This window comes from Elaeis guineensis, chromosome 3 (assembly GCF_000442705.2).
Source record: "Elaeis guineensis isolate ETL-2024a chromosome 3, EG11, whole genome shotgun sequence".
Lineage (NCBI taxonomy): Eukaryota > Viridiplantae > Streptophyta > Magnoliopsida > Arecales > Arecaceae > Elaeis > Elaeis guineensis.
The window spans coordinates 96,745,494-96,770,119 of record NC_025995.2 but is presented as its reverse complement, the minus strand read 5'-3'; the positions used below and the strand labels follow the sequence as shown (position 1 = coordinate 96,770,119).

General features: G+C 37.2%; 1 protein-coding gene across 1 annotated transcript; it reads right to left on the bottom strand.

The window, feature by feature from the left end:
- Positions 1–1,302: 1,302 nt before the first annotated feature.
- On the bottom strand, positions 1,303–11,858 carry LOC105041674 (laccase-14). Its single transcript, XM_073254055.1, is given in 12 exon segments — positions 1,303–1,657; positions 3,203–4,153; positions 4,741–4,869; positions 4,972–5,216; positions 7,307–7,458; positions 10,240–10,389; positions 10,481–10,525; positions 10,699–10,763; positions 10,766–10,786; positions 11,195–11,267; positions 11,389–11,463; positions 11,543–11,858. Coding segments are annotated over 12 exon segments (2,055 nt in total). The 5' UTR covers positions 11,561–11,858; the 3' UTR covers positions 1,303–1,526.
- Between the last annotated feature and the right edge of the window lie 12,768 nt (positions 11,859–24,626).

Genomic DNA, 24,626 nt, shown 5'->3' with positions numbered 1-24,626 from the left:
ATATTTGCGATGGAAGTATAATTTCATCGTAATTACTTTATTATTTGCGATAAAAAATATTTTTCATCATAAATAATATATTATTTATAATAAAAATATTTTTTTATCATAAATATAAATATTTATGATAAAAATATTTTTATAATAAATAATTTTATAATAAAAAAATTATTTTTTTTATAGCGCAGAAAGGAGGAAATACTTGGGCTGACGGCACCGAAGAACAATGTGAGGTAGCTCAACAGCCCCAAGGCGCGACCAAGAGGCCACCAAGTGTTTGATGAAACGACACCATAAAAAGTTTTTGTTTCTTTTTGAAATTTTGTCAATTTTAAAAGTTATTTTTGCCATTTAAAATGGTACCGTGATATGTTACATAGGCCACCAATTATTACCATGTGAAAAATACCGCCATGCGTTCTTACCATGTGATCCAACCTCAAACGACACCAAATGTTACGTAAGCCACCAATTTTTTTTTTCTAACAAGCTGGTATAATGCGGGATCAAATTTTTCTATTCTTTTTGGGCGCTATTAAATTTTTAGGCCCATACCTGGTTTACCAGACGCGGCTGGTCTAGAAGATTGGATCTTTGCTTGGGTATTGAATGGGCTGAGCAGATGGTCGAAAGTGCCATCAGATGCACCATATGCGATGCAGGACGTATGCATCGCACGTGATGATTGATTCATAAATAGAATCGGACAGCAGCATAAAAAAAAAAAATAATCCGATCTTACGTGTGAGTCAATCACCATATACGATGTGCGTGTTCGCACACCATACATAATGCACAAAAAATTTCTCCATATTGATTGCGTGCACCGTGGGCGGCGCACAAATAATTGCTCCATGTTGTTAGCTTGGATTTATTTTTTGGGCGGCCAATTGGCCTCGTGAACTCTTAGCCGCTGCTTGGTTAACCTTCCACTGGAGCTTTCTTTTCTAAATTGGGCCACATGTGAGACAACTGTATAAATTTTTTAATACTTTCATAAAAATTATTGTCATGTTTCAAACAAATATACTTTTAGTGCTTATTTAATTGTAAATTAATGCAACTGTTTCATCAAAGTTGATGGATTGTTCTGGTTCAATCCAATAAAATGTCCCAAACCACTTTGTTATGTATCATCAAATTTCTAGTTGGAATTGCAGCCCCAATTTATGGATTATTTACTTGGATTGTTTCCTTTTATTACCAGTTGAGAATAGGTCCATCAAGCACTAGAAATTATATTTGTATCATTGGTGCTTGGTGCAACAGACAACGGACTTCATGAAAATGTGCACAAATCAATAATAGGAATTATTCTTCAAATATTATTTTTTTAAAACTTTCACAGTCAACATCGAATACAAACATTCCTTTTTTTCAATATATAATACACACAATGTACTGTTTTTTATTTTTATTTTTTTTTGATAAAGACACAATGTAGCATCGCATAGATAAAACTGAGGAATCCATAACAAATTTGTCTCAAGAACAAATCTGGATCCGAGTGTGCTTTCAATTAGGATTTAACATGGAGGCATATGAGGAGGTGGAGGCAGCAGCTTTTCCCCTAGGGCTACACCATCTTTTACTATGAACACAGTGTCCATTCCCGAGATGAGATGGCGCTCCAAATGGCAATGCAATAACCACACCCCTAACCAGAATGCATGATCTAAGTTAGTATGATTAAATACAATGAATAACAAACTAGGGCATTCATAAAATAGATAGTGTTTGCTCGCTTGATCAACCTACACTTAAGGTGTGATCCTTTTATACATAAGCAAGCTTGGTTAGGCTCTGCCAAGAAGCTCTACCGTTGACATGTGCTAGCTTTCATAATGTTGATCCAAGTTAATTGCCTTCATAGGAGACAAGGGTTAAGTCTTAACATGTAAATCTAGGCCAAGAATGCTAAATCCATGCATGGGTTTATTATTTTCTGCGAATCGATGCAGTATATAGTACATGCTTTGATGCGGTTCACTACAATAAAAATGGTCATTAGCGACATTTTAAAGTACTGCTATAGGTTAAAAATAATTCTATAAATGTTTTTAATTCCGTCATATGTAAGTACCTTTAAAAGTTTAATATTGACATCCAATAAAAATTATCAAAAAATAAAATATATATCCTAAAAATAGAATAATGAGAGGATTTGATCTAATGATATCTTTTTTGAATGGCAAGTCTTTAACCACCAAACCACAACTTATATTATTAATATATAAAAATAGTTTATTTAACTTATTAACATCATTTATGCTATTAAATAAATAATTCTAAGAATATATATATATATATATATATATATATATATATATATATATATATATATATATATAATAATAATATATTTTATGAGATCGATATGACTAAACTAAGCTCTATATAAAAATTAATAATTTATGATTTAGTGATTATTTTTTAAAATCTCATAAATTATATTATTATTTATCGATATATTAGTTAAATACCATAATAGCAATTCTAATTTCCAACACTTTAAGTTATATGTCATAAAATATAAATTTATAATAGTATTTATAATAAAATATCACTAATAAAAAATATTTATTGAAAGATAGTAGTATTTTTACCTAAATGTAGCAAAAAGAAAAAATTTAGCGACATATAATAAGAAATTTTACAAGTAATTTACGGCCAAAAATTATTTTTATTGTAGCGGTTTTTCATAATCTATTATACTTTCATTTTAGTCTAAGTAAGCACATGGATCTGGCATGCTTGGGTATAATCCAAAATTTGCAGAAAAAATGGCCTAATTAGTTGACTCAAAGAACACAAAATTCTCCTTTTGGCCTAAGCCCTTTGCATCCGTGTTTCTGATCTGCTGTGTAATGAAAACATGTTTCAACTGGAGCTCAGTTGTGATGCAAAGTGATACTTTCACTGTTTTATGCATCCACTCATTTGCACCAAGCCCAAAATCTCATGCCCCGGCGGAAACTCTTCTGCAAATGGACCTGGATCTACACCCTTCTCATTGTGGGCCCTGCGTATAGGAGTAAGGGGGACTCTAATAGCTGGGGGTAGTGTCTCTTTCGGGTTTTAATTAATTTTCTTGGGCCATTTCCTTATGGCTTTAGCAGAACTATTTACATCAAACAAAAAAAAAAAGGAAAGCTTTAACAAAAGTATAACCCTTAGACTCTACTGAAATTAAGAAACTCACCAGGATTATAAGCTGTAAACCTGACGGCCAGCCATCCATTCGTTGGAACTCCAAATGTATTCTTCAGCGGAGGGTCCTCCAAGTTATATCCTAATGGATCCTTCTCTTCGTTAAAATTCCCAAATCCCCACCCCACCACGTAAAAGCTCTGGCCATGGAGGTGCATGGGATGGTTCTCAGCCGTCACCAGTGACGTGCCCTGGAACACCATCTCCACCGTCGTCCCATACTCCAAAATCCTAACCTCAGTCGCCAACCTCGACTTCGAAAGCGCGAACGGCTGGTACTCCGCTGTAAAATTAAAGTAGTACAAGGGCCTTCTCGGAAAATTTGTATCGAAAGCCCCATTTATCCCCTTGTAATACGCTTCAAGGATATCTATGGAGGGGTTCACAAAGCTCATGTTGTTAAGACTTGACGAGAGCCTGGTTCCATTAGGTCCTTGACATGAGCCAGGTGGGCACTCGAACTCGTTCACAGACACTGTCATCACCATCCGTTGGTCGAACCTTTTAGGGACATTGATTGGCCAATTTGTACTTGCTAGACTACGGATTGAAAAGGCGAACTTGGAAGCTGCTTCAGTATCGTTGTAGAAGGGAAGGGATGGGAGGAGAGGGTTGGTGGACCAACTGGTGTACTGGGACTTGTATTGCACGATGGCAGTGGTGGTGGTGGTGTCGAAATTGTTGACCGGTTCATAGCTAAGTGCTCTTGCTGCCATGTAGTAGAGGTTTCTAGGGGATTGGTTGGCCGTTAATAGGAAGTCCATGGTCTCACCTGGGCTTATCAGGATGTAATCTGAGGTTAGTGGTTTGGTATAGCTCGCATCAGACCCAACGAGAGTGAGCAGATGACCGGCAATCGAGACGAATAGGGCGTCCTCCATTGCGGCATTCACCATTCGGAGGAGGTAGGTCTTGCCAGGTTCCACAAGCATTCTGAAAGTTCCTGCATGAGATACACAAAAACAGGGTGAGATTAAGTTCTGATTTCTCAAACGGGGATAATTTACTTTGAGTCCAAATTTTGGTAATTAACAATAATATTTGCTGTGAAATCATCTATGTGTGTGTGTGTATTTGTAGGAGCCCTCACGTAAATTGTTCAAGGTGAGGGATAAAGTAAAGTGTACATCTCAATCTAGATTTTCTGATCTTATGCTGATTTTTGCAACTTGGACGGTTGGTAGTTATAGCATGATAACCCGTGGTTTCCATGGGATGTCAATTAGACTGCTTAGCTAGCTAGATGATTCCTGTTCCATGAACAATGGAAGTTCTGTCGCATGTGGCAAGGGATTCGTGTAAATCACGAGAATTATTGTGACGTACAGGAGGTAGTTAGGTACTGATTAAATTGCCAAGCCGGCATCAAGGATGGCATGCGATTTATTAAAAAGTGCAAGCATCTAAGGCGTCACTTGATTTGGTAGATGGGGCCTTCGAATACTAGCCCAGAACAGTAAGGTACTAAAAAAATGGACCAAATGTTACCATCAACTTCTGTTCAATTAACGCTCTGGAACAGGAACCAACCTGGTTTGGAGCAAGGGTAGAAATCACCGGGTTGTCCATTAATGATGAACGCATCCGACGGATAGGGGTCTGCTCCGGTTTCACGAGCCGTCTCAAGCACTGCATTCGCGTCCCTCTTCCACCACTCTCCTGCAACCAGTAATCGAAAAAAAAAGAAGAAAAATGTCGATCGTCCATTAATTAGAAATAATTAACCAGGTGAATGCGACATGCAATCAAACATCTACGGACCGAGTATTAAGATGACTTCTTCGCTGGGACTTGGGAAGGGGTAGGAGGTCCCACGTCTGGGATAGATGACGATGGCCCCGTGAACGGTGGCTCGAGTGTAGTCACTGTGGGCGTGCCACCAAAGCGTTCCTTCCTCGTCGGTGAAGGTGACGGTGTAGATGAAGGAGGATCCGGGCTGGATCGGGCATTGGGTGACGTGTTCGGGGCCATCCGACCATGGATTCCTTGGTTGCCTTACTCCATGCCTGCATTATTCATTTTTACATGCACACATAATGATTTGATTAATTTCTCCCATGCATGTAATATTTAGATTCATGCTTTTTAATTATGAAAGTGATTAAGCTATCCTAACATTTTATTGAAAAAGGAGGAAAAAAAAATTCAAGCGGGATGCGATCTTGGTTGTAATTTTGGATTGTCATGGATATGAGCTTACGTCCATCTTGTGTGTATGATAAAGTTTGCCACCTCCAATAATTATAACATGACTTTAATTGCTAACCAAGTTTCATCAGTTTCTGTTTGAAATGAATCAGACTCGACTATTTGGATATGGTCAGATGATGGTTTGTTCTCTGTAAATAACTGTTATAAGGCGTCAACTTTCTGGAGTAATCTTTTCTGATGGTGCTTTCATTTGGGAGGAACCTTTACCTTAGAAAATTAAATAATTCTGTATCCTTCTCTTAAAAGAAGAAAATAATTACCGCTCAAAATTTAAGAAAAAGGGGCTCACCATTCCATTCTTAGATAAGTTGCTGAGATGTATCCATATTTTTTATAATATTTTTTATTATATAAATATTATACTATATAATAATATAATATAATATAATAATAATATAATATGTAATAATATTATATATTATTATATTATAATATATTATTATAATATATTATATTAATATAATATAATATATTATATTACATTATGTTAATATCTTATATTAGTATAATATATAATAATATAATATAATATATTATATTGTTATAATATTATATTGTATTATAATAATTTATTATGATACTATAATATAATTTTCGATATTATATTATAATATACTATATTAAATTGTAATATAATATATTATTTTATAATAATGTATAATAATAATTATATAAATATTATTATATAATAATATAATATAATATGATATATTAATATTATATTATATTATTATCATTAGGTTAATGATGTATTAGGAATGAATTAAAGAGATTATTTTTTCGATTGATAGAAAAATGATTTAGTTACCTCCAAAATGAGTAAGATTTTTTTTTATTTTATAGATAAATATTATTCATAAAAAAATAACTCATCGATCTTCAAATATATAAAAATATATATAAATTAATTAATAAAAAATTTGATAAATTTTTTAATAATATTTATTCATAAAAGAATAGATCTTAAAAGATACAGCAGTATCATTGACAAACTTCAAACGCAAACCTAGACCAACGCACCAAAGGAATTTTAGGTAGGGAAGTCATCGTAGCAGGTGAACCATGATTCGCGGTACCAAACTCATGGGGCCATGACAGCGGTCACATGTACTGTAACAAGCCTTTCGTTATTTTAAAGGAAAATGCTTTTTAGGTCTTAAGTTGCATCTGTTTTATATAAATGGGACGATATGGTTCTTGTCTGCTGGTGATGACCTCTTGTGTCAGGTCAGGGCTAGGCAGGATAGCCAGAAGCAAAAGAACCAAGAGCTGTGCCCTATGATGTGACTGTATTACTATGTCAGGTTAGCTCTTTACGTAATGTTGTGTTGGTTTACGGAAATAGGAAAATACAGGAATATCGATATCCTAAGTTACTCTAAATTTTGTTCGATTATAGTTTTTTGAGTAGGTTTTAGATGAGAATCTTGTTATCCAAGAAAAGTGAAAAGTAGATCTAAATGATAGCTTTATACCAAAACTACTTCTATGACAGCTTTTGGACGGAATAGTTATATTGTCATAAGTAAGTTTAATCAGTGTAATTGTTCCTTGATTATACTTGTTCCCCAAATGCTGTTTGGTCTAAGTCGATCTTATACCTATTTTATTTACCAACTAAATGCTGCCTAAAGGAACACTAGCTTGTAGCTATTTTGTATGGTGATTTGCCCATATTGTGGGATGCAGCCACATCCTTGGGGTGAGCACGGCATGTATGCTCCTTTTGATGCCCTCAAGGTGCACAACTGCACCAATTACCATAGAAGGGAGAGGGCTATATATATGTAGGTGTCGAATGCCATGCACAGCGGTCCTTTAGGTATAATTAATGATATCAATTGGTGCACTAGAGAAGCAATTATAAGGGCTTAGCTAATCATACCAGTGTAAGGTTACATTCTCTTGTGCATAATTGAAGACCGTGATCACCAACTCATCTCCTCTGTTAGCATATAAAGTAGGTCCAGGAAACTGCCCGTTGACCGTCATCATCTTCTTCGTTCCACACAACCGAGTGTAAGATGCTTCTTTCACCTACATGCACCCACATTTCAAACCAAACACGTCAACACCCAGACACACCCTTTCACACAAACACAAGTTTTTTTTTTTTTTTTCCTCAAGAGCTGTGAGATTAGATTTGGTGTAACACCATTCTATGAAGGAAGCATTACAAAATTACATGTTAAAAGATCGCCATAAGATTCATGCATGGGAACAAAATGACCATAAGATTTCATGCATCGGAACAAATGCCCTGCTAGCCTATCAACAATGAGTGAATGATACTTACATAGAAGACATGATGATAAGTCTCGCACCAGCCTGGGCAAAAGAGTAGCCCATAGACCACCACCATCAGAAGCGATAACGACAACTCCATCCCCATCTCTCTTGAGCATTCAAGAGAAGCCCTCTGCTTACCATCCAAACTGAACTCCGCCTCGGAAGTCATTTTATAGTGCAACTAATTAAGATGGGCGTACATAATTTAATCAATTGACGGTTTGAGATAAAAGGGCAATGATCAAGACGTGGCACCTGATGAGCTGGGACCATCATGATTCCGAGACCTTTTTATCTTTGGTACAGTGAACCATTTAAAGGCTTGATGAAGTGAAACACCACCCAGGGTGAAATCCCCGTGCTTTTGGAAACAGATACTTGTCGTCAACAGGCTTAACGAACATCTGCTGACGTTCCCTCAACAGCTAATAGGCGTGTCAGTGCAATCCTACCCGTCCGTACTATCGGCTCTCGGACGATCATATCGGTTGATGGTTGTGATTTGCCAAGCAGCTTCCTTGCTGTCGGAAACAGAACAGGGAAGAAGAGAACGACTACTGCAACGTGGGAACATGGAGTAATTACGGGCGTTGATGCAACGGTAAGCGGGGAGCGGTTGGAGCTTTGAAGAGTTAATGCCGTCTGACCTTTGGCTAAGTTCTAGCAACCATTAACTTCTTTACCCGCACCTGGCAAGCTTGTATTGGCTGAGATGGTAGGCCCTGCATGACAAGTGGCCAGTGCTGGTGTGAATAAAGATGAGGCTGAGCTGCTGGGATGGTGCAACAAACTCTCTCTTTTTTTCTTTTTGTTTTTTTTTTTTGAGACAAATAATGTATAGCTGTTGTAACGTTATAACGGCTATGATTTCCTTGGAGGTCTGGAAGGTCTATACTTGGTGGCCTATATTTTGTACACAACAATGTGTGTTGAACTTTACCGAACCCAAAAGCTGTGATATTTTATGTCTATCTAACAACTTTTGAACAGAGAATTCCAGACGAGCTAATCCACACTAGGGGAAACCCTCCCCTTAAATCCCGGTAGCTCTCCAATGTATAATTAGAAGAATTTCATGGAAGAGTCTGTGAAGTAAAATTTTAGCAAACTGAATCCCTTTCTTAGCCATCTGTTGGGAAAAACTAGTATGGGATCCAAGCCCATCCCAATTTTGGTTACGTTCAGATTAGATCAAAATTGGAAGGAGCCCGATTTAGTTAAATGCCTAACCCTATTAAACTTTTTAAACGGACGGTGATGGGTAGCTAGTGCTTGTAGCCAGGCTCTTGAGTCTATTTTGATTGTTAATGAAGGTCCGCAAAATCAGTACTATAAACCATACTGAGACATTAGATACATACCTCATACCGAGATAGACTATTAATACCTTTTTCTCTATTTAAAACTGGATTGGACAAGATAATTCAGCTCGGTTTGGGTCCGTACGGCTAGATTCAGCTCATATATCGAATCAAACCTCAATAATACACCAATATTTTACTGTGGAGTTGGTAGGATCGGTTCGGAGCAGGTGAGTCAGTAGGCAGGCTTTGCTATCAAGTTTGGAGGCATCCAACAAACTTGCGGCGTATGTCCCCACCGCCACGCCCGCCCCGCCCCGCCCCCCCCCCCCCCCCCCCCCCCCCCCCAACGTCGGGGCCGGGGTTCGAGTCCGGAGTAAATGCCAAGGAAAATAAGCTGGCAACTGCGGCTGCCCGGGGGGTGACCAACTCATGGCACAGATGGGGAAGGGTTAAGCGTTGGCACCCTGTATGGAACATTTCATCTGAGGGATGAAGCAAATTAGTTACCAAAAAATAAAAATAAAAATAAAAGCTAATTAGTTACCAAATATTCCCCTCGTTGGTGTCATTTGTTTGGTAACAAAAGCAGCCGCTAAAGCCCTCAACCCTGCAGTAAATGCAAACACAGGCATTTCATTTCCATTTCTCCAAGGAATTCCCATTTCCTGATATGCACTTCTTTTGTCTTGTTTAGAAACCGCTGAAAGTATCTGATTTAAAGGCATTTGTAACCGTGTGTTTTTTTTTTTTTTGTCCATTTATCTAAAAAACTAATTAGTCATCAAAAACGTCTCGAACATTCATTTTGCTTTCCTAATTAATCGAAAACTCCCTCCACAATTCTTCAAGGCTGTTTGGCGGAAAGAAGCAGAACCTGTCTTTCTATTGTCCTGGAGGACAAATGTTATTTGATACTTTGAAATCTGACATCTTGACACACCTTACGCATTCAAGTGGTACAAAATAGATAGAAAACTATCAAAAGACTCAAAAGAATTACTCTAAAAGAATTAATTAATAAATGTTTTTGTAGTTTTTGTAGTTGAACTGTTCTTAGTTTTTGTAGTTGAACTGTAGCTTATGATTGATGGCTGACTTACTCTAAAAGAATTAATAAATGTTTCCTGGTTCAAGACAACGATTAGAGGAGACTCATTGACTCAAAGAAATGTTTAGCGTCAATCTACATTCTATTCCAACAAGAACTGAATGGTAGGTGACTGACCTGTGTTGCTGGAACGTTCATCCGAGCAGAGCTTCCCAGACCAAGGATGTCTTGCATGGGTATGATAGCAGTAGGGGCAACCGAAGAGATTGCAGCATGAATTAATGCCCATGAGATGGTTTCATTGGCGATCCTGAAGAAAGTTTGGACCTGTGCGAAGAAATCATTTTATTGATGTGACAAGTATGAGCATTTGAGTCCTTCAATAGTGATATTAAAGAGAGGCACCAGAAATATTCACATTACACTTCTCTTCCTCCTCCAAATTTTCCCACCAACCAAGAATCTGTAACATGAAAGTGATTGAGCAATTACTTAAAGAAGCTATAACAAATTGACTAAATTTTTAGTATTTCAATGAGATTTGTGAAAGGCTATTTCAGAATCCGATTAGTTTTGGCAATGAGACGCAAATGCTGCACATAAATGGAAAGGCGAGTGCACATGATGGATTTTCACCGTGTCATTATCATGGGTTCCGGTGTATACAACTTGATCTTGCTCATGATTACGAGGCAAGTGAGATTGTCTGAGCCACTTCCAGAAGCTGGCCACAAAAAGATATGGGTCAAAAAAAGGAAAAAGAAAATCAGATTAATGACATTTCAGAAATATATTGATAATTTGGGGTCAGTTTGGTATTGTTGTTGCTTTTTTGCTTTTCTTCCCCTGGACGTGAAATACAAATCAAGATTGATGTTTGGAGATAGCATTGGCACCAAACTTCTGGTGGTCCTTGCTTTTATTCTTACTTTTTTTGGAAGCAACAAATTGTTTACTGCCAAAAGCTCTGAATGTTCTATAACAATTTAAAAAACAAAAGGGTTTATATACGTACCTGATCAGTCTCAAGCAATTTTTATCTTGGATTTTTAAAGCAAAAACAGAAAACAAAAGCAATACCAAATGAGCCCCATGGTATCATGCTATTCTAGTGAAAAAAAAAAAATGTTACCAAACTGGAGAACTGCCATTCCAGGAGCCCCAATAGCTTTTCTTAGCTGAACAACACCCTCAGTAATCACTCCCTATGAAGATGAAGGAAGAAAAGTACTTAGCTACTATGAAAAAATTAAGATTCAGAAGAAAACCAACAAGCAGAGAAAAACCCAACATATACGGAAACATTTGGAATATAGTGGAACATACCAAGTCTTCCGCTATTATATTGATTTTTCCAACAGCTCTAAAGATGGCACCAAAGAATGCTTTTCTTCGTCCAGCCTACATAAATAAGAAAGGCATGCATTATCAATTAATGTCCCATAAAGAAATATGTGCATCTTTTTCATGTAATGCTTACCTTCCAGCTTCCAAACATTGCTAGCTTTGATTCTGCAATATATTGTTAAGTTTGATAGCTGTTCCTATCTGTACTATTATCTTGTACTACATAATTAATTTGTACTATCATGTACTATTGTACTTACAGGCCGTACTAAGTCCATTCATTTTAATATAAATAAATTAGAAACATAAGGGGATACTTACGTATTCAGATAACAAGGATTCTTTCTCCTAAATCTTAAATTCTAGATTCTATCTTTTCCTTTCTTTACATGGTATTAGAGCCCGGGAGGGGAGAAAATCCTAGGTCTTTTTTCGATGGTGATTACCCCGTTGTGTATCCACTCTTACCATGGTGTGCCTTGCCCCGTGGTGTTCTCTCTTTTTTTTTTCTCTTATTGCTGTGAGCTCCCTTCCATCCAAAAGTCATGGCTGGTAAGAATGTTCCTCCACTGCCTCTCGGCCCAGTAGCATCTTCTCTTTTACTGTCTGTCTCAAGTTCTCGGGTTATCACTATCTACCGCTTGACTGGTGCTGCTAATTACATATCATGAGTGGCTTCTGTTAAATTATGATTCCAAGGGCAGGGCTATATATGATGACCACCTGATCAAGATGAATGATGATATACCTACTGCTGACCATCTCAATTAGAAGAAGATGGATGCTCAGTTGTATGCATTTCTGTGGTAGTCTATTGATTTGCAGGTTATCTCAATTTTTTGATCTTATCGGACTTGCAACAAAGTCTGGATCAAAGCCAAAAGTCTTTATACCAATGACATTCAACACTTTTACCATATTGTGTCTGACATGATTAGTCTCAAAATGCAAGATATGGACATATCCACCTATGTTGGCCAGATTGGGACTCTCAAGGAGGAGTAATATGGCCCTCATGCCCGTTGCTGCTGCTACTGCAATGCACGAGACCCAAACTAATAAGTTATTTTTGATTTTGACTATTCCTGACCTTCTTTCTGAGCTTGAGCCTGTCCATGATTAGCTTCTTGCTAGTGCCACTATTCCAACCTTGCAAGATGCCTTTGCTCATTTGCTCCATATTCAATCTCCTTTGACTGTTTCTACTCTCATGATTGACTCTTCTATCTTGGCCTCCCAATCTTCTAGCCATGGAGGCCGAGGTGGTGGATGGGGTGGTGCCCGCATCAAAGGCCAGCATCCTCAGTGTACTTACTGCCATAAATTTGGCCACACCCAAGATCACTGTTATGACCTCCATGGCCGGCCCCACACTGCTAATATTGCTCAGACTACTGTTGATCCACCTTCTGTCCCTGCTTCCTCTATCAGCCAGTCATCTTCCTCTATCACTTTGATCGGTATAGATTATAAGAAATATCTTCCATATCAGGTTGCCACCCAATCCTCCACTGCTTTCGTTGCCCAGACTGATAACTCTACTGCTTTTCTCACACAGTCTTCTTCTCTTGGCCCTTGGATTTTGGACTCCGAAGCAATTGATCATATGTCTGGTGACCAACATATTTTTTCTCATTTTGTTACTTCTCCCTCCCTTCCTATTATCACTTTAGCTAATGGTTCTAAAACTGTTGCCAAAAGTATTAGCCTGGCCCAACCTCTTCCCTCTTTTCCTTTACATTCTGTCCTTTATATTCTTGAATGTCCTTTCAATCTTATTTCCATTAGCAAATTAACCCGATCCTTAAATTGATCTATTATCTTTGTTGATAATACTATCATCTTGTAGGATCGGGATATGGGATGAACGATTGGTACAGGGCATGAGTCACACAGACTTTACCATCTCAACGAGCCTGCATCTCCACGGGCCTGTCTCTCAGTCGATTCTCCTTCTATTATCCATAGTCGCCTAGGTCATCCCAATCTTTTAAAACTTCAAAAGATGGTTTCTGATCTCTCTACTTTGTCATCTTTAGAATGTGAGTCTTGTCAGCTTAGCAAATAAATCTGTGGTTCATTTTTGAGGCACGTCAATAATCGGGCTACGTTCCCTTTTGAGTTAGTTCATATTGATGTTTGGGGTTTGAGTCGTGTTTGTTCCACTTTGGATATTTAGTACTTTGTTATCTTTATTGATGGTTATTCTAAATGCACTTGGTTATTTACAAAGAAAACTCGTTCTGAGTTATTTTCTCATTTTCAATCTTTTCATGTTAAAATTAAAACTCAATTCAACGTTTCTATTTGTATTTTACGTGGTGATAATGACCGCAAATACTTTTCTGTCCTCTTTTCTAGTTTTATATTTCAACAAAATATTATTCATCAATCATCGTGTTTATATATACCTTAACAAAATGAGATAGTCGAGTGTAAAAATTGCCATATCATTGAAACTGTCCGGACTTTACTTCTTCATCAAAATGTCCCACATCATTTTTAGATAAATGCTATTTTCACTGCATGTTATCTCATCAATCGCATGTCTCCTTCTGTCATGCAGCATCAAGTTCTCCATCAACTTCTCTTTCCAAATCAATTTCTTTATCTCTTTTTTTCCTATATTTTTTATTCTACTTGTTTTATTCATAATCTAATCCCGAGATAGGATAAACTCTCTGCCAAGTCTCTTAAATACATCTTTTTGGGATATTCTCGTCTCTAAAGGGGGTATCGCTGCTATTCTCCAAACATCCATTGTTACTTCACCTCTGTCGATGTCATCTTTTTTGAAAAAATTCTATTTTTTCCTTCTTTTGCGACTGAGACCATTTAGGTATTTGCAGTTCCTTCTTTTTCTTATATTGCTTCTCTAGATTTGGTCTCTCTTAAATCTTTTTATGTCTCCCAGCGATACCCCCTGCCACCTTTTGCTGGTTCCGCTGATATTCCTGCCGACTCATCCTCTGCCCCATCATCTCCACCTGCCATAGACCTATCTTCTGTTAGTCCTCCGATTGCTCTCAAAAAAGATACTCGCTATACTCGTAATTTTCATCCCATTTACAATTTTATGAGCCATCATTGTTTTTCTGTACCGTACTTTATTTTCATTACTTCTTTATCATCTATCTTCATTCTTAAGATTGTCAGTGAGGCTCTTAATCACCCTGGGTGGCGGCAAGCCATGGTTGATAACATGGCAGCCTTGCATTCGATGGGCACATGGGATCTTGTTTTTCTACCTCTTGATAAAACTGTTGTTGGTTGCCGTTGGGTATTTACAGTCAAAGTCGATCCTGATGGCCTGGTTGATCATTGTAAGGCACGCTTGGTTGTAAAGAAGTATACCCAGATATATGACCTAGATTATGGTGATACCTTTTCTCCAGTTGCTAAGATTGCTTCTATCTGTCTATTCCTTTCTATGACTGTCATGTGTCATTAGACCCTGCATCAATTGGATATAACAAATGCCTTCCTTTATGACAATCTTAATGAAGAGGTTTATATGGAGCAATCGCCAGATTTTATTGCTCAGGGGGAATCCGGATTGGTATGCAGACTACATCGACCCTTTTACGGCTTAAAGCAACTCCCTCGTGCTTGTTTGGAAGATTTAGCACTATTATTTAGTAGTTTGGTATGATCTACAGTGAGGCAGATCACTCGATCTTCTATCGTCATACTTTCTTGACCCATAGCATTTATCTAGTCATTTATGTTGATGACATGATAATCACAGATGATGACCATGATGGAATTCAATAGTTGAAACAGCATCTCTCGCACTATTTTCAGACAAAAGATTTGGATAAACTCAAATATTTTATTAGTATTAAAGTAGCTCAATCTAGTACTGGTATCGCCATCTCATAGAGAAAGTATATGTTAGATATACTAAAATGTTAGATATACTAAAGGAGACTGGCATGCTCAATTACAAACCCATTGATACTCCTATGGATCCAAATATTGAACTTCTACTAGGACAGGGGGAGACTCTAGCAAATCCGAAAAGATATCGAAGACTTATTGGGAAGTTGAATTACTTACCAAATATTTCTTTTGTCGTGAGCGTGGTTAGTCAATTCCCACAATCTTCATGTGACAGTCATTTGGATACTATAATTCGCATCCTTCGATACATTAAAGGAGCATCAGGCCAGGAATTATTATATAAAGATAAAGGACACACTCAGGTAGTTGGGTACACTGATACTGACTGGACAGAGTCTTCTTCTGATAGACGTTCTACTTTAGGAAATTGCATTTTTATTGGTGTCAACTTAGTATCCTGGAAGAGCAAGAAATAAGATGTTGTTGCTAGGTCCAGTGTAGAAGCAGAGTATAAAACTATGGCACTAGCAACATGTGAGCTTATATGGATGAAACAATTACTTCAGGAATTAAGATTTGGATCAGTGAAATAGATAAGACTGATCTGTGACAATCAAACTGCTCGAGACATTGTTTCGAATCTAATTTTTTCATGAGAGGACTAAATACATAAAAGTGGATTTTCATTTTATCTGAGAGAAAATTTTATGAGGGTGCATATCCACTACTTATGTCAACTTTAATGATCAACTAGTAGATATATTTATTAAGTCTCTTGGAGATCCTCAAATTAGCTATATTTGTAACAAATTTTATGCACATAATTTGTATACTCCAGCTTGAAAAGGAGTGTCAAGTTTGATAGCTGTACATACCTATACTATTGCCTTGTACTGCACAGTTAATTTGTACTATCATGTACTATTATACTTACAGGATATACTGCATAGTTAATTGGTACTATCATGCACTATTGTACTTAGTATTCTCATAGCAAGGGTTCTCTGTCCTAGATCCTAAATTTTAGGTCCTATCTTTTCCTTTCTTTACATATATGAATTCCAATAGCAGTCATTACTTACTAGATTTTGTGTATTAGCAAGTATATACCATTTATGCTATGAAATATTTCATGTATCACTATAAGCAAAATAAAGGTGTTAATGAATTGCACACCGGAAGGAACACCCCAGAAGCCAGAAAAAGCTCTGAAATGGTCTATCCTAAATTCATCATACAAATCAAGTGCACGTTTAATTCTTTGTATCCACCATGCAAAACCATCATCTTCCATATCTTTCAAGTTATAAAGGGTTGTTAAGTAGAGAATGAAACAAAGGGCAGTTAGCCTTCCACACTGTAGAAAATCATGGAACAACAAAATCAAGAAAGATATATAAATGGTTCATATGTAATCTTTTATTAAAATTCCAATATCTGACAAAGTCCTCAATTCTTCCTAGTAACAAACCTATTGATATGGTATGTACATATGATATGGCATGTGTTGGATTTATGCCCTAGAAGCCAATTGTTGGCTGACACATTATGTATTTTCAGGGTCTAAATTTGTACTTGTAATACTTTCATTATAAATAAAAGATTTTTTTTTTTCAATCATGCTTATGTGTCCATGATTTATCCTAGAAATTAACAAAGATAATTTTTGTATATTCTTAAAGAGTTAAGAATTTGAGACATACATTAATTAGTAGATAATTTCTAAATACTTCCGATCAAGTTATCATCACGGAGGACAGTGATTAATTCATTTGAGATCGGTGCACGGTTCACCTCCCTTAGGGGCAGAGGAGTCTCGGATCTGCAGTGTAGAGACATTGGGATGAAGGTGCAGGTGGTTGTCAGAGAACAACTTGCACTGAGCGTGACCAATACGAGAACCACATGGATGTCTACTCACTCGTCGTGATCTTCTCGATGCTGTAGTGGTATGAGTGGTCCTTCGACCTGTGGTGATATTGGCTATTCGTAGCGAGGCTACTAAGTTTGACTGTACGTTTCCTTAGTCCCTAGCTATTCGGATCCTTGCTGTGTATGTTGGCTTCAGTAGGTTCAGGTTCACTGTTTGGAGTAAGATGCACCTAGATAGAATTTATCAACCTTGGTAGAAAAGGAGAAGTCCTATATGATTTGCGAGATTGAGTTCAGAAAGTCTTTGGCCAAAGCAAGTATGATTACTGGAAAAGAGTTTTCATGAAATTCACAAATGAACAAGAGTCGAGCCAATCTTACATAAGATTGACGATGGGGTTTGACGAGTTCTCCATGACTTCCGTCAAGTCGGGACTCACGATAGAAGGACTAAATCATACAATAATTGTACCTAGGGTTCGTATTTTCATTCTACTGGATTGTCACTACATACTGCTAGGTGTCACTGGTAGATTGTGAGACTCATCGGACATCATCTTGATGATCGATGGCCCTCGAAAGGTAGAATTGAAAATGTTCCAATCCATCGAAAAGAGTTTCGATGATATTGTGATAGAGATCATAATATATCTCACTATCAGATAGAATGGAACATATGGGATCACACATTAAGGGATTTAATCTCAAATTTATCAATTGGGCTTATGAAGTTTCAATTGTGTTAAGGTTTATTTGAAACTCTATTAGGTTTATGAGAATCATGCTAGCACATGGTTAAACCTAATTCCTCTCGGAACTTTGATTTGATCAAGTCCATAGCTTTGAACCTAACTTAAATTCATTTGGGTTTAATTGAAATCTTAATTATAAGTCCAAAAGGATTTAATTAAGTCAATTAGTTGGCAAAAATTATGCCACCCATTTAATTATATATGCTTTCTTCTGGGTTTGGGTAGGTTTAGATCTGGTATCTTGCATATGGGGTTAAAAGATTTAATCCGATTTATTTTTTGCTATATGTTTTTAAAATTTTAAAATCTACACATGCTGTCTATCCTGTTTTCTATCAGCATGTACATCAGCCTCCCTATCATTGATAACCTACTGACCTGCAACAAGCAAAGAAGATAGTATGATTGATGAACACTTATGTGTCTCTCACCGTGAGATCTTTGAGTTGCAGAAGTCTCTTCCTCTCAGAATCTCTTTTTTGGGGTCCCTTAGCGCTGTTAATATAGGTATGGAGCATGGATCAGTTATAGTTGGAGGTGAAAATCAAGGGATGAGATATAACTCCCTTATTATAAGTCATCATCTCTTCTCTTTATTTAGATGTAAATCTACCATAATCATTCTTTTATTTTTGAATTTCTCTTAATAGCAAAGATGCAACTGTCTAGAATTCAAATCTTTATAAAATTATTGACCACGTGTCAATCAATAATAGATAGACCGATTTATATGCCATATCATCTATATTTCACATCTATGAGCTAAGCATTTTGATTTCTCAAACTCCCAAAGATATTTATAGGTGAGTGATATTGTGGATCTATCATAAGCCTAATACATCACTGAAGCACGGAAATCCAAACACCTGACTAGAGAATAAATAAGACAAAATAGCTAGTTGTATATACTGACGAAGAATTGATAGTGTGAAATTTGTAAGAATATAACTTTTTCTAAATATGGGAGAAAAGAATCCATATAAAAACATAAGTAAAATAAAAACTTTAAAAAACTTTTAGGTGTATTAATTTTACCTTGTAATTCTTGAAGAATGAGAATCATGGCACACTTTTCAATAAAGAGAGTTTCATGTTGAACTATTAGGAAGGTGAGTTCATGTGTGTGGAAGCTAACAGACTAATTTTCTAACAATTTTTTGGGAGCAAGTTAACAGCCTAATTTTATTAGTTAATATATCCAACCAAATTCACTATTTTGAAAGATTTCCTTCAGAAAAGAATAGCAGATAACCAAATGTTGCCCCAATCCATAAGAAGGTAATGCTAAGTATTGAAAAGAACAACTAGCTGTTGAAAAATCTATAGAAGGCAAGTTCGGAATCAAGTTTGGCATCTTAAAATTCAATAGGACAGAACTAGTTTTATATAAAAAACAGAAATTTATTGTACAGCTGACTTTTGAAGCTTTTAAGATCAGTTCGTCCATTGCAAAGTGAGATCTATTTTTTGTAGGATTAAGTAGCTTTGATGAACCAGTCTGCAATGTTAATCAGCTCTTGAGGCTAGAAATAATTAGAAAGCAATCCTACAATGATGAAATATGGAAAATCTGGAGAAGCATGACTGCAAAAGAAAGTGCAGATGATATGCTAACAGCAAAGAGAGAGAATGCTTATTAGATGATTTGGACATGGGTGCTGAGAGCAGGACCCAGGTCCAGTAAAGAGGGAATTTCAAAGAAGGCAGAATAAAAGGGAGGACCAGAAGGACCTCAAAGGAAGTGGAGAAAATAGATCTCAAAGTGATCATTTACATGCTTGGATAGGAGCAACTGTTGGACAACATTGGTCAATGCAGACTGATAAAAATGACAGGAGGTTTTGTTCATAGCTGTGCTTGACATGCTCCCAAGATAGAGCTTAATGCCTTCCACAATGGAGGCTGTCCTATTTATTTGAGCTATTAGTCTAAGAAAATGAAAAATACTGAAGCAACTTTTGGTCCATGAGTTTCAACCTATCCCATAGCTGATCTGTTTCACTGAAGGCATCAGGAGGAACACCACCAACAAGAATTGGAAAGCCACTCCTATCCTGCAACACAGATAAAACACAATGAAGGATGTCATAATGTTTGGAAAGCTCAAATCAAAAAGACTGCTGATAGTCTCCAAATTTCGTATGAAACACATACCAGCAAAAATAATTTTTTGTTTGCCCAAACATCAGCACTGTGACAGCCGACATAAATAGGCATGTCACCCATAATCTTGATTCCCAACTTCTTAGCATACCTGCGAACTCTTTGCCCTTGCCTTTGAAATAAAAATTGTTGAGCAATAAAATATGTCTGTCTGCATGATAGAAAGAGACATTTTGATGAAGTCATGAAATATTCCATTTAGCTATTTCATGAGAGAGAGGGTAGAATCAAGAGGTGCCTACAAAATCCTTGTGGTTTTGATATATGTCTTCCAAGGCGCAAAGGTGGTGGCGATTTTTTAAAGGTTCAGGCCAGCCATACCAGGAGAATTTATCAACACTCCGGTCAATTGCAGCAAAAAGAGCAGCATCTTCAAGCCAACCTAGGTAGGGAAAAAATAGTATGAGGACAAAGACCCCCGTCCATGAAGGTTCTTAGGAAAGAGAATAAAAACCTTAAAAATTTGAAAGCAACTCTGCTCATCTATGCCAAGCCCACACACACACAACGCACACATGTACATATGGCACAATACATATACACTCATGTACAAAAAGGCACAAGTCTGCATGCTTTATGGATTGATAATGTTGGATGATTGGAGTTAAAAATCAGAGAAAGTTTTGGAGAAAACCGTACACTAGAAACTTGGACCAAAAAACGAAAGAGCAGAAAGGAAAGACCACCAGCAAATTCCCGTTTCTCCATAAAGGTTCCTTAGTGGAAAATATAGGTAAAAGGGAATCTCTCTCACACACACATGGAAAAATGTAAGGAAAAGAAGGAAAAGAGGATAACTAATATGCTTTTACGGGTGCTGCATACTTTTTAGACCAACATTTTGGAGTCTTTTCTCTTGACAACAGAAGTGTAAGTTCTTCAAACCAACATGGTTCAAATGAGGATTACGGATTGACCTTTATTAACAATTAACTGTTCTTGGGAAGCTAATATCCATAAACCTCGAATACAAAGAGACTCACGTTACAAAAAAAACTAAGACATTGTATAATAGTACCAAGCATGCCAGCTAAATCTACTATGATGCATGCCAACACTGGACAACATAGCCCCTATTTCTCAAACAGTGCTCCTGAGATCAAAGCAAACAGTTTCCTTCCAAGCCACCCCAATCATCAACGTACGCAAATCTTAGTAAAATAAACATGGTTCGTTTAAAAAAAAAAATGAACAAATACAGGTTTTATTAGTGATTCAAACTAACCAGAGCTTTAAAAATTGTGGTTCAATTTTATTGATTAAATATATTAAACATCCTTGTTGTCACCCAAATCAGTCTGGAAACAATGGACCAATGAATTCCTAATTTCTAATTTTATAAGTTGAATTTTATTCTAATTTCTTTCTTTCTCCCATCTTGCTACGACACCTACATGGACAATCTTCCTTTTTTGCACAGAGATCATTGCATACAATGGTTCCAAGTTTCCCCTAAAATATTTATAATTTTTTAAGTAAAACTAGTAAATATAATGAGGTACTTCGCTGCATCTAGACATTTAAGCGAGGCCAAAAAGTCTACACAAGCTCCGACCAAAACATGCCCGTGCACCATCATGTTGTGAAACCTTTATGAAACAATCTCCAGTAAATGAACCTCCTCTTGATTCTTTCTTCCCAGATAACGTTGAGAAAGAGATGCAAACAAAGAAAAAAAAAGTTTTCTATAGTAACATGTTAAAATTCCATTGTTAGCCTATATCATTTTTATATCAGGTTAGTTACGGACTTGGCACACAGTGTTAGTACGCAGATAAGTCAACTCAAAGAAGATCCGAACCGACTCTCTCAAAAAAAAAAAATAGAAAAATTGATTTCGGAACATAGAACTTGATCCAACACGAATTTATAAGGAGCCAACATGCCTTAAGTTGTCCTATCATAGGACGATTCATATAGTTGTCCTATGATAAGACGATCCATATAGTCGTCCTACCATAGAGTGACTTTTAGCTCTTACCATATAGCTATCAGATGGCTCTAAGAATGATGAGTCAATATAAAAAGTTATTTTATCATAGGATGAATTTATTTTGGACAGTACTTTCGTAAATAGTGGGGAAAGAACATTATTTTGGTAATTAGTTAAAAAAAATCTTATTTTGGCAAAAAAAGCCTATAATGTTGTGTTGGTTTATGGAAATAGGAAAAGTCACACAGGAGTATTTACTCTAATTTTTGTTTGATTATAATTTTTTTAGTAGGTTTCAGATGAGAATCTTGTTATCCCAAAAAAGTAAAAAGTAGATCTAAATGATACCTTCATACCAAAAATACTTCTATGACATCTCTTATACGGAATAGTTATATTTGTCGTAAGTCAGTTTGATCAGTATAATTGTTCCTTGCTTGTACTTGTGCTCCAAATACTGTTCGGTCTAAGTCCTATGCCTGTTTTATTTACCAACTACATGCTGCCTCATGGAACACTAGCTTGTCGCAAGGCATGTGTGCACCTTTTGATGCCCGCAAGGTGCACAACCGCACCAATTACCGTGGAAGGGAGAGGGCTATAGAAATTTAGGCGTCGGATGAATGCCATACAAGATCTGCAGCGGGCCTATAGGTATAATTAGTGGCATCAATTGGTGCACTAGAGAAGCAATTATAAGGGCTCAGCTAATCACACCAGTGTAATGTTACATTCACTTGTGCATAAGACCTTGATCACCAATTCATCTCCTCTGTTAGCATATAAAGTAGGTCTAGGAAACTGCCCGTGGACCGTCATCATCTTCTTCGTTCCACGCAACCGAGTGTAAGATGCCTCTTTCACCTACATGCACCCACATTTCAAACCAAACACGTCACACCCAGAGACACCCTCTCACACAAACACGAGTTCTGTATTTTTTTTTTTTTCCTCAAAAGCTGTGAGATTAGATCTGGTGTAACACCATTCGATGAAGCATTACAAAATTACACATTAAAAGATCACCACAAGATTCATGCATGGGAACAAATTAAATGACCATAAGATTTCATGCATGGGAACAAATGCCCTGCTAGCCTATCAACAATGAGCGAGATAAATGATACTCACATAGAAGACATGATGATAGGTCTCGCACCAGCCCGGACAAAAGAGTAGACCATAGAACACCACCATCACGAGAGATAACAACGACTCCATCCCCATCTCTTTTGAGCGTCTCAGAGAAGCCTCTGCTTGCTATCCAAACTGAACTCTGCTTCGAAAGTCATTTTATCGTGGAACTAAGATGGGCGTACATAATTTAATCAATTATTGACGGTTTGACGTAAGAGGGCAATGATCGAGATGTAGGACCTGATGAGCTGGGACCATCAAGTCTCCGAGACCTTTTTATCTTTGGTACAGTGAAGCATTTAAAGGCTTGCTATGTTTGAATGTTCTAATTTACGTGCTTAGTTTTCATAGCTTTTTGACTTCGGAACGATGAAGTTGGTTTGAAGGCTCAAGCGATACGAGCGCGGATCCTTTGCGATACCGGGATGCACCACTATATGCATTACACCTATCGTCTATCATACGATGAACGAGTGCACATGATTTTATGCATATGTATATATGATCGTACGTATCATTCATTGTGTGATGGACGACGTGTGCAGTATACCGCATCATGCGGTAGAGAATCCGTGCGGAAGCGATACACCACTCGGAGCATAGCCCTCATGTTTTTGAAAACGGATACTGGCCGTCAACACGCTTAAAGAAGATCTGCTGATATTCCCTGAACAGCAAAAGGGCGTGTCAGTGCAATCCAAACCGTCGGTACAACCCGTTTTTCGACGATCATATCGGTTGATGGTTGTGATTTGCCAAGCAGCTTCCTTGCTGTCGGAAACAGAACAGAGAAGAAGATAACGACTAGTGCATCGTGGGAACATGGAGTTACCGGCGTTGATAAAACGGTGAGCGGAGAGCGGTTGGCTTTGAAGAGTTGATGCTGTACGTCTGACCTTTGGTAAGTTGTAGAAATTATTAACTTCTTTAGCGGCACCTGGCAAGCTTCTATTGGCTGAGATGGTACGTCCTGCATGACAAGTGGCCAGTGCTGGTGTGAATAAAGATGAGGCTGAGCCGCTGCGATGGTGCCACGAACTCCTTTTTTTTTTTTTTTAAGAAGACAAATAATATGCAGCAGTTGTAACGTTATAACGGCTATTGATTTCCTTGGAGGTCTGGAAGGCCTATACTTGGTGGCCTATATTCTGTACACAACAATGTGTGTGGAACATTACCGAACCCAAAAGCTGTGATATTATATCTGTCTAATTAATTTTGAACAAAGGATTCCAGACGGGCTATTCCTCAGTGGGAAAACCCTTCCCTTTAACTCCCGGCACCACTCCAATGCATAATTAGAAGAATTTCATTGAAGAGTCTGTAAAGTAAAAGTTTAGCAAACTGAATCCCTTCCTCAGCCATCTGGTGTGAAAAATTAGTACGGGATTGGGACCCAAGCCCATCCCGATTTTAGTTATGTTCAGATTAGATCAGAGTTGGTAGGAGGTTTAGTTAAATTCCTAACCCTATTAATTTTCTAGATGGACAGTGATGGGTAGCTGGTGCTTGGAGCC